We start from the raw sequence: 11,610 nt of genomic DNA, 5'->3' as shown, positions 1-11,610 counted from the left end.
AAGGGAATGAAATGCTTCCATGCAGAAACAAACCCCCTTTACTGGATATGGCAGTAATGAGGGAAATGGTGAACCTCATTCCCCAGGTCCCACTGGTCTTCACCTTCCCCTCGGGGCAGGACGAAGGTGCCAGGGCCATGCAGGGTCAGATCCTGCCTCCTGAGAGCCCCACAGCAGCCACATCAACAAAGGCTCATTGAAGGCAGCCAAGCTCCTGCCAAGACAGGTGCTGGAGATAGCCAACATATAGGAGACCCTCAGGTTAATTCATGCCAATGATGGGCAGGCTGGCCCATTTTGGAGAGAGATGAATTTGGGATGTTGGTGAAAAGCAAGGATGGCCACAGGAAGACTTGATGGTCATGCTGCAAACTCTGCTTCTGTTAATTTTTGTAGACAAGTAGGCAGCATCTTGGTGAAACCCATGGTGAAACAGGCTGCCAATCAGCATCTCCAGGGACCATCTGGACTTTCCTTTGCACAAATGAAAACTCTGTCTTGGATGGTGCAGAGCACTTCTGATGAGCTGAAGTGATGATTTATGTATTTTGCTTAATTATTTGTTTTCCCTTCATCTGCCTGGCAGCCAATATTGTGCAGACTTCTGGTGCCACCACCACAACTGGTGCATGGTGTTGGTGTTGGGAATCCAGTCTCAGTTGAGCTGAGCATCCTCAGCTTGCTTGGGCATTTGCTACACCCTCTAGCTCAAGCCCAGAGTGGCCTTGCAACCCAGATCCATAAATCATATCTCATTCACTGACCGTGTGTTGCCCACACCTGTGGCCAGGGCTGCTGGCCATAAAGCATGGAGATGGTGAGCCAGGCTGAGCAGGGAAATGCTGTGCTGGCCAAACTAGGAGCCAGTAAACTCCCAGCTCCTGTTTGACCACATCTTTGCTCGCAGTGACACCACTTCTTAGAAAGCTGACAGGCTGCAGTCAGCTCCCCAGGAAGGTGGTGGAGTCACCTTCCCTGGTGGAATGTTTTTCTGGTGGAGAATGAGCTCTTGGTACCTTGTGGGCTGATATATCAATCTGGGCTATCATACCTTGTGTGTTCAAACTGTAAGTGGCAGTGTCACTACTCATTTTCCCCATCAGCAGCTCAACATCTGTGTCCAGAATAGGTTGAGCTTGTCGTAGAGAAGAAGCACTGACTTTGGTTCAAGTTGGTCCATAGGCTGATATCTGTCTGTCTTTATGTTCTAAAAAATAATTATGTTTTGGGGAAGGATTTGAATTATTGCACAACTTCATCAGGTTTTAGCTGAGATCCCAAATTGGAAGTAGCTGTTCACCATGGAAATACTGACCAAAGTATTATTTTTGTCTTAATTTCTTTATATTTTGGTGAAAGGTGGAAGATGGGAAAAAAGTCAAGACTTTGCATTCAATGAAGAAAAATAAATCCTGGCAGAGTGGAGAGAAATCTCTTTCACTGCATCCTCCACTTGATGATAGTAATTGTACACTCAGATCAAGCAAGTTGACTTGCAGCTCTCAAAGTTTTCTCTTGCCACCCCAGTAGGGCTTTTCAGATGCTGTCAGGCGGGGTCTGGCTCCGTGTTGGGGTTCAGCACCGAATGGAGGGAGACTTACCAGACCCTCTTCTGCTTTGTTGTTACCTGTAGCCCCAACGTTTGCGCCGTGCAGAAGCTGATTGGCACGAACAGGAAATACTTCACCAACTGCAAGCAGTGGTACCAGAGGAAGATCTGTGGAAAGGCAACGTAAGTACCCAAGAACTGACCAGGGTCTCCCTGAAGACCCCATTGTGGAGGTGGGTGCTGGGTGGGAGAAGCAGATGGTGTGACAGATGGGGGATGTTGGAGTCCATGCTGTGGCCTTAATGTATATATTTGTTATGAATTGTTCCTTTTACTCTCTAAGAAGTATTTGTGTTTTTCTCAATTGTCAAACATGACTGTAAAACACTTAGATGTTAAGGATGGAAAGTCCCATGTAAATACAAACCCTGATGGTTTATTCTAATTGCATTTTTGCATTTCTACATATACTTACAGAGCTCTCAATGCTGTAATGAAGTGTGCACCAGATGTTTTCTAGTACTTAGCTGTGTCTCTCTCCTTGCTAGGCTCAATGTTGCCCTAGCTAAAAAAAAAATAAAAAATAAAAAAAAATAAAAGGCAATCCAGAGCTGATGGATATTGGAGAGAACGTAAAATTCATCTACGTGTGTTTGCTTTGGAAGGGGAAACCGAAATAAGGGGAAAGAGGTGTCAGTTTTAGCCAACACTTTGATGACTCGACCAGGAAAGTTAATTAGACTTGCAGGCCAATTCCACGTCTAAAATTGCAAACAATAATATTCAAGTAGCTGTTGCATAAAGTATCTGTGTAAGCAGCCTCGGGACATTCTTTTGAAAGATGTAGTCAGCAGATAATTAAGGATATGCATGCTTGACTATCTGCCAGGCTGTAGATCAGGAGTGAGAAATCTTTTTCCTTGGTGTAGGCCAAACTGGGCTTTCAGACACCTTTGCTGGCCCACACTTGAGCACACACCACCACGTCACCCAATATCAGTGCAAAGGTGCTGGCTGTGGGGAGCAGAGCTGTGGGCCAAGTCTGGTCCTGAATCTGCAAGGTCAAGAAGAAAAAACAGCAGAAAATAATCTCATTTGTTTCTGATATGGTCCAATGTAAATTGTGATGAGAGCTACAGGAACATGCTCTTCTTTACTGCAGAATAAATAACTTCTGTTTCTATAGTCAACAGCAGACTTTGAGATCTTGAACTGTGGTAAGCTATATAGCTTTTATTTTGGTTGCCTTCATTAGTTTAGCTGTGATGGCTGGTCATTGGGATTCACTTCATGTGTTGGTATTGTGAGGAGGGGGGTAAAACAGGAGTCATCACTGTGCATGGCTTTTGACCTTTCATTGTGCCACCCATGAATTTGTCTAAAAGAGACAATTCTGTACTTCAGGAGAATATATTGCAGGATGTACCATATAGTGAGCATCTATGGTGGTTTCTCTTATGTTCAATGGTCTTCACAGAAAAAAAAAGAAAAAAGGAAAAAAAGGAGAGGAAAATATTGTAAAAACAAACAATATCTGTGTCCCCCCCAACCCCCCCTGAATTCTACAACACCACCAAATCTGGGAAGACTTAATTTGGATGATTTGAGTTCAGGCTGTTATCTTGGCTGAATGGTGGCTTTTTTTGACTTAAAATGGACAAGATTATGGCATGGCAATATGGTATCATCATTGCCTCTTCTGATAACAGAGTTAGCTCAGTAGGTCTCCAAAGAAAACATGACTCACTGTGGATGTGGGATAGCTTTGCTATGATAGTCACTGAAAGGCAAAGTGGTCCAGCCACAGATTTCTTCAGCTCTGAAACAAATGAGAAACTAACCTCGTGTAACCCAAGTGTGCAGCTGTATTTGGCAGAGACAAAACTCATCTGCTTATCTCCAGAAAGAGGTGGAACAACTGGCATCTGGCAGTATTTCATTATTTCATTTGAGGTGATGGGGTGATCTCTTCTAACCTCATTTTTTTCTGCTTTTACCCAAGTGTCTAATCCAATGATGCATCACTGAGAGAAAAACACCCAGAGTGTTAACCTGCCTGTTAACCTATGAGATAATGTTCCCATTATACACGGAATTTGCTCACTATTCTTTGCTTTGCGTCATCTCCACAATGGCTGTTATTGTCTTCTTCTCTCTTCCTAGTAATTTTTGAGCCTGGGCCCTACTTTGCTCTGTAGCAATGCTTGTGCAGAACAAAAGACACGTGCCTTGACTCAGATTTTCCAGTGGATCCTGGGACAGCTCTGATTACAAATGTTTGCTGGTGATGGTTCCCACTGGATGTGGTGTTCCTGGCGTATGGAAGCAATCAGGAGTCATTTGGGCCATGAAGAACATGATGCGTTATGCTGCGGCAATCAGATTCTTAAACCAGTGTCAGGGGCCTGATGCTGTACTCAGTGCACCAGCACCCAAGGAATTATGTGGGCACAGCTGGTGCTCAGCATGAACCCTCAAAACTAGCCCTTCCCATCCTATCACATGGTACTGAGCTGGTCTATGAGAGGTTTTGAGGATACCAGCTGCCTTTAAATCCCAGAAAGAGTCAGAATTTGGCATGTTTGTCAGCAGAAATGGGTGGATCCAGCCTTTGCCTGGGATCCATAGCCAGAAGTCCTCTCCTGAACCTGTGTGCTTGGTCCTCCTGTTGTCAGGGAGATCCACTCCATCAGTCCAGGAGGGATGTTGGAGCTGGATAAACATGGTAATTTCTTTCCACCTCCTAAAAGGTTTTTACCACCTGCGAGAAGAGCAGTCCTGGGATAGGAGACAATTGACCCATTACCTACTTCACATTTGACATGGCTGCTGTCCTCCTTGTTTACTTAAAGGGTCAGTGATGCCACAAGTTGGATGTGCGTTGCAGGTACAAATACCTGACTCTAGGAAGATAGTTTTAACTGCTTTGATTTCTTTTCCTTTCCTGCTCTGAGCATGGTTTCAAACAGGTCATATAGCGAGGGAGGTCAGTGAGAGACCAGGTACTGCAGAGGAGCAAAGCTGAGCTCCTGCAGAGCTGACTCAGAGAAGTTCAACCCTGAGTGAAGAAGGCAGAAAAGTTGCTGAAAGCCTGCAGCGTAACTTCACTCCTTCTTGAATGATCACAACCTGCCTGGGGAGATGCAGAGCAACTGGAGCAGCAAGGAAAGTCAGCTCCACAAACATGGCTGTGCCTGGTGTTTAGTCTTGTCTCCAGATGCATCACCTTTTGGTCGCTGCTCCAAGCTCATGGCTGAGAATACTCATGGTCACAGTGGGCACCGTGCTGAGTTGCTCCATAGCTCTTACCAGACACAACTAGGTTACACTGTGAGCAGAGGCTTGGTGGTGAGGCTGTGCAGGCTTGCTCCTTGAGCAGCATCTTCTGGTCCATGGGGGTGGAGTGCTCTACTGGGGCTGGATGTGCACGATGGAAACTTCAACTCATAGATCAGAAGAGGACTCTTCCCTCTTTATCTGCTTTTTCTCTTTGTTTTTCTTCTCTTTGATGAAGTATTAGCTCACACAGCCAGGGAGAAATTCGAGGATTTATGTACATTTTTTATCATTGCATTACTCGCTGATGAAGTGAGATAAGACAGTTGGCAAGAAGTCTGACTCTGCTTTGATTTTAATGAGTACTGAAACAAGATTGTTTTGGTAATTAGGTAATTTTCCACTGTTGGTTATTCCAAAGCCAAAGAAATAGTTTATTTAGAGTGAATTCTCATCGTTGTGCCTGTATTTTGTTCTATTTTTCAACCTCCCTTATGCACTGGACTCATTCTTCCAGAGTTGGGGTTGCAATTGAATGTGTCCTCACACATTTTTTTTTGTCTTGAGAATGAAAAGACAACTTACATAAATCTGGGTTTTGATTATTTTTTGAGGAATAACGAGTGGCAGTAAGTTGCCCTTTAATACATTCAGTTTTTTCCTTTTAAATTAACTTTCTTTTTCTTGTCATATGTACTTTCCTCAGTTCAGGAAAAAAAAAATACTCTCTGGCACTTATTTTACAAAAACAAAACATATGGGTTTTATTACAGGAAATTATTACAAATGGATCTTTATTCACTAATATATGGCTAAGCTTATTTTTATTACCATGAAAAATGCACTTAAAATTTAATTTCAGATCCTAAGAAGTCAACAGCAGTGACACAATGACTAATAAAAGCCAGGGAGCTTGCTTCTGCAGTCAGACACAGATAGACGTTTAAGAAATACAGCATTTCAAAACCAGAGGCTGAAAACCTCTAGATTTGACTTGAAATTACTCAATGAGGAAGTCAGGAAATTGTGGTCAGAGGCGTTGCAGAGTGGATGACAAACTCTGTTTGTACCAGGGCATTGTGGATTTAACCCACATCGCTGGCACCAGTCATGTCCTGGTGTAGTGATCTGTAGCTGCTGAGCAGACACCAGAAACAGGGATGGAGTTGGCAACTCCAAAGGCTTTTGTGCAGAACCCGCCGTGTGGTTGTGTGTGTTCAATGTTTTTGTGTGTGTGTGCAGTGGTTGTGTGTGTTCGATGTTTTCTCCCATGAGTTCTTTGCCCTTGGTCACGTGAGAGAATTATTCCTCCTCAGTCAGCAGGCTGTGGCTCCAACCCACCTGGAGGAGCACGTGTCAAAGGAGCACTCTTCCTCCCATATGGATGTGTAGGGTGCCGTAGCGTGGAGGGTCCTGAAAGTGAGGCAGAGCTTCAGCCACAGATGTGGTGCTCTCCTGAGGCCTGGAGGTGGCTGCAGGACCAGCTCGGAGGATGCCCTGTGCCCAGCCCCAAGTGACCCCTTGAATGGTGCCCACATGCCTTTGGGTGGGCTGGGTGGACTTGTGCTTCCACCAAGCCCACCAGCTGTGGGAGGGCAAATGGCTGAAGTTGATTTTTACAGTCCTCATCTCCAGCTCCTTGTAGGTGCAAACACTTGGGTGAGCACCACTGTGTTCCCCTGGTCCTTTGCAGAAGTTTTCTGGTACTCAACTCAAAATGCTGGCATGCAAAATGCAGACCAGGTGATGCTGGTAGGTCACCTCCAGTGGGTGATTGAGACTGGGGGCTTGAAGGAGCCCCTGAATGGGTGGAACCAACACCATTACTAGCCTTGGTACTTCTTGCCATTAGTTTCCCTTGTGGGGTGATGCTGGAGATGCCCATGAACCTGCTGAAAAGCAGATGGCGTGGTCCCTCCATCCCTTCCCAGTGCCCTCCCCTCTGGCAGGCGCCTGGCTGCTGGGGCAGCCCCGAGCTGGTGAGCCCTGCGCTGCAGGCTGTGAGCATCAGCATCCTGCCTCTTCGTCACAGCTCATTAATCTCCGATCGATCTATAAATAAGCCTTTTAAAGCCTACGTCAGTACTCAGGAATTATTTATGCTGCACTTTGGAATGATTTCTCTTTAATCAACTCCTCATCTTTGATTACAGGTCTGAACCAAGGGAACTGTCTAGACTGGGTTTAGTTTCTAGGGTGAAAAAAAAAAAGAAGGATCGGAGGTAGGGGAGGGAAGTGGTGGGGGAAGAAAGTGTGTGTTTCTAATGAGCACGAGACAGGGGGCTGGGGAAAGCGGAGCAGCAGGGTGTTAAGATCTCCAGTAGTCAAAGGAAGGGATTGCTTTAGGCAAGCTCTTTCCCACATGGAATATATAATGTCTAGACAATCAGTCTGGGTTTGCTTTGTAATTCCCTTAGGAAACCGTGACACGGAATTTATTTGCTTCTGCCACAGAAAAAGCAGGTATTTGTTTCACTTACTGGCTCTTAATTACCCTGAAGAATTCCCTCTTAAACCCCAGGCATTTCCACTGTTTGTTAACAGTGTTAAAATGATGACAAATATCTGAAGCTTGAGGGTTTTCCTTTCTCCTCGAGTTGTGGCAATACAGCATCCTACTTGTCTCGAATCCAACTGGGAGCACAGAGGAAACACTTGTATTGGGGAGGAACACCTATTCCCTCACTGTCTTAGCTCATCAATCAGGTAGCCTTGCTCCTTTCACACCAAGCCCAAGAGCAATAGGTGAAAGAACCCCCTGAGAAACACAAACAGGCAACTTCTAGATTGATTTTATTTTCCTTGTTCTTTTTTTTTTTTTTTCTCCTGTTAAATTCAGAACATGTTCCATTAAATGGCCAGCTTTGAGAATCAGATGACTTCTATTTCTCATTTAGCTGCAGATGATGGACACAGGCAGCTCTTGCTCATTTAGGGTCTGCAAATCTGCAGGATGGCCCCATGATGGTGTCTCTGGCACTTTTGGTTTTACTGCTTGATCAAAGCAGCAGTTTTCTGCCAGCCAGATGGAAATGCTGCACTGAGGGTGCTCACACAGATGTACTTGGTGATAGCAAAGATAGTTGGACTGCCTAGGATGCCCACAGATGCATGTGCCACCACTGGTGAAGTTTGTCCTTGCAGGGCTTATCCCAAGCCTTTGTGCCAGTGCATCCAAGACCAGGGATGCTCCTTTCTCTCCAGGTCTGTCTAGTAGATTTTGCCATAAGTAAGCAAATAATTTCTAGTTGTGGACAAGAATGGGGTGAAATGAAGAGGAAACACTTGGCTGGTTTGGTAAAGTAGCCATGCCGGAGTTGCAGCATGTTGGCCAAACAGTGATCAGATGTGACAGCAGCAGTCAGATGGGGAGATACCCCCAATCCCCTGGGAAATGTGCCCAAATGAACCAGCATGTGCAGTGTCTTGCATAGGTGATCTGTTGGGATCATGGCATTGGTTTCCATCCACTGTTTGTACAAAGTCTCATGGAAAGTGTGGTTTTGAAAAAGAAATTGTGTCTGCTTTTGTTCTGTGGAAAAATTGGCAACGTACAGCCCTGAAGGAGATAAAAATTGTGGTTTGTCTTTTGTTCAAGTCTATATTTCTAATGAAGAGTCTGCTTAGAAACATCACCAAATATGGATGGATAAAGAACTATAGCAAATGGAGAGAAAGCAGTGAGACGCCGTCAGTTAATCTGCCGTATCCATCTCTTATTCCAGAGTAATCAGTTACGAGTGCTGTCCTGGATATGAAAAAGTTCCTGGAGAAAAAGGCTGCCCAGCTGGTAAAAATGTTTGACATTTTTTAGACTTCTTAAAAATTATACAGCTGCCTAGTAAAGGGAGAAGTTAGAAAATCACTCAAAGTGGATTTGATTTTTGCAATTTGTGCACAATATTGCCATGAAGAACTAAAAAAAATGGACTTAGCAGAGCACCAGCTGAGTGCCAGATCAGCTCCAAAGCATGCAAAATGTTCCAGACAACTTAAAAACTTGGATATAATTAAACTTAATCAAGCATGGGAGGGCCATAGGGAGCTACTGACTCCAACAAGTAATATAACTGTATTGGAAATGTAATACAAAGGAATGATGGAGTAACAGACAGCTCTGCCAATCTCAGCTCGTTTCTATTTTGGCAAGCATGAGGTTAGCAAAATTGCTTTGAGGAGAAAATACAGTTCAGCCACTGGTGGAGTTTGGGAGGGAATTCACTGGGTTTATTGAAGAAAGACATATTCTGCTTCTGCTTTCTGAACGCTTCCTTCCACAAAAGTTTTGATGCCGCCCAGTTAACCACGTGGGTTGGTGTAGACGGGTCAGTGGAGACCAAGACCAGTGAGCTGCCAGCTCTGAGCACTAAAAGCCTGAGTGCAACCAAAGATCAAGTGAAAGCAATGAATATCTTTGCTTGGCTTGATTCACATCCATATAAATCCAGGGTGACTCCATTTAAACCTGCAGAGGTGCAGTAGATCCTAGATTACACTGCTGTAATTGAGGCTGGAGCTGTCAGGCCACGATTATTTATGATCTAATTAATGAACAGATACGAGTGCTCTGACATGCTTCATTTCCCCAAGCATTTTCACCAGCAGCTCGACTTTAATTCAGCGCAGTGCAGGGAAGGATGAATGATGTGTTGGGAATATAACCCTCTCTTCTTTCAGCGCTGCCGCTTTCAAACATCTATGAGACCCTGGGAGTTGTTGGGTCTGCCACCACGCAGCTCTACTCTGACCGGTCAAACCTAAGGCCAGAAATTGAAGGACCTGGAAGTTTTACAATTTTTGCTCCCAGTAATGAAGCCTGGGCATCCTTGTCTGCTGTAAGATACAATTCCTCTTCTTTCTCCTCTTCCTCTGGCTTTCTGTAGTGGAGACCCATCTCTGCAGGGGTCTGGATCCAGCCCCATCTGGTGGAATAGATGCAGTCCTGATACGGGAAGGACTCTGAATTGCCAACATGGGAATCACTTCACTGGTCCATCAGCTCCAGAGCTTTGTTTCTGAAAGACCCAAAGCTAGAGAGATGTGGATGCTCTCCAGTGGGTCGATGTAAAAATCACCTCGTTGCCTTTTCCCTGCTGCTTACCGTTAGATATTCCAGTAAAACCTGCAGCAAGAGCCTTTCCATCTCTTTTGGTTTTTCTTGCTGACCCTTATTTTACCACTCTGGTTGTTCTTAATAATTTGCACAAGTAACCAGTCCCAGCTGGAGCCTTGGTGAACCTGCAGCCTTCCTGCATCAGTGTGTTCCTCTGCTCAATTACATATAAATTTACTTTACATTGGTTTTGATTTTCTCACTCTGGTGTCTTGTGAAATTTCCACTCCTGAAACTGTCACTGCTTTCCTCCTGGTGCTCCCATCCTAGTGGAGCATCTCTGTGAACAGGAGAGAGTCCAGATGGTACAACCCCTATCCAGTTACATCCCACATTTAATCACTTGTCCGTAAATATGTAAGAACAACTATTGAGGCAGGGAGGGGGCATCTTTTTGGCTATCCCCACTACCAACTTTCTACCCCAAACCTGCACCAGCAAAGCCCCTTGCAGGGATGATGCTGTTGGGGAAGGTCTCCTGATGTATTTGTCCTTGGCCCTGAGTGATGCCTCTTGTTGCCTTACTGCTCATTTTGATGCAGCCATCCCACACTGGAGCTTGCTGCCATCATCCCTTTATCTGCCAAGGATGGGGGTGCCAGAGCTGCGAGCTGCTGTTGTCAGGCAAAAGATAAAGATTTATGGAAGTTAGAGCTCTTAATTTGCACAGATGGCTTAAGGCTGAATACATCACTTCATACACACACCCCCCAGCCCCTTGGAAGCACCTTGGATGCAGCCAGACCTCCTGGCTCTCTCCAACAACTTAATTACACTCAACACTGAAAAAAAAATGACTTTTTGTGATTTGCAGGAAACCCTGGATTCCTTAGTCAGTAATGTTAATATTGAGCTGCTCAACGCCCTCCGCTACCACATGGTGAACAAACGGGTCCTCACGGATGATCTGAAACACGGGACAACGCTTAACTCAATGTACCAGGACCTGCCTATCCAGATTCACCACTATCCCAATGGGGTAAGACATTTGTATTGAACGTACCCACAGTGGGCTTGCTTTTCTGCTGCCTTGCACCTCCTACACTGTCCTTGGACCTCCAGGACTCTGCAATGCTTAGGTTGACAACCATTGATTTAGGATACATGTTTATATGTGATGGTTTTATACTAAAAGAGGGGAGATTTAGACTAGATGTAAGGAAGAAATTTTTTACACTGAGGGTGGTGAGACACTGGCCCAGGTTGCCCAGAGAGGTGGTAGAAGCCCCATCCCTGGAAACATTCAAGGTCAGGTTGGATGGGGCTCTGAGCAACTTGATCTGGTTGAAGATGTCCCTGCTCACTGAAGGGGGGTAGGACTAGATGGCCTTTAAAGGTCCCTTCCAACCCAAACCATTCTGTGATTCTATGATTTAGAAGGAGCTTGAAAGAATATTTATAAGCAGATAATGTCATCAGTCCTGTGGCACTGCTGGAGAACAGTATGCTTGCCTAAGTATTGGTCCTTGCATATTTTCTTAGTCTTGAAGATGCACCAAACCACTGATTATTTTCAAAGCTCTTTAAACATGAAATGTTTCAAAGATTCTCGATAGAGCATTCTCATTCTTTGTGTGTTTTTTAGGAAACCACATTTCTGCTCCCGCTGATTCAATATTACAGCGCTTGCTGCGTTTGAAATAGAAAACCAGCAGATGCTGCTTTACCTTCT

General features: G+C 44.8%; 1 protein-coding gene across 1 annotated transcript in view; it reads left to right on the top strand.

Annotated features, from left to right (window-relative positions):
- Nucleotides 1-1,633: 1,633 nt before the first annotated feature.
- The window catches only part of TGFBI (transforming growth factor beta induced), a gene marked incomplete at its 5' end in the record, with an annotated part of 18,187 nt that continues 8,210 nt past the window's right edge, over nucleotides 1,634-11,610 (top strand). The window contains 4 exons of the mRNA XM_029084116.1: nucleotides 1,634-1,732; nucleotides 8,551-8,615; nucleotides 9,503-9,660; nucleotides 10,753-10,917. Coding sequence (XP_028939949.1) covers nucleotides 1,634-1,732; nucleotides 8,551-8,615; nucleotides 9,503-9,660; nucleotides 10,753-10,917 — 487 coding nt within the window. The remainder of the gene's footprint in view (nucleotides 1,733-8,550; nucleotides 8,616-9,502; nucleotides 9,661-10,752; nucleotides 10,918-11,610) is intronic.

The sequence above is a fragment of the Antrostomus carolinensis genome, unplaced genomic scaffold, assembly GCF_000700745.2.
Source record: "Antrostomus carolinensis isolate BGI_N321 unplaced genomic scaffold, ASM70074v2 scaffold2783, whole genome shotgun sequence".
Classification (NCBI taxonomy): domain Eukaryota; kingdom Metazoa; phylum Chordata; class Aves; order Caprimulgiformes; family Caprimulgidae; genus Antrostomus; species Antrostomus carolinensis.
This window is presented reverse-complemented; position numbering and strand designations above follow the sequence as displayed.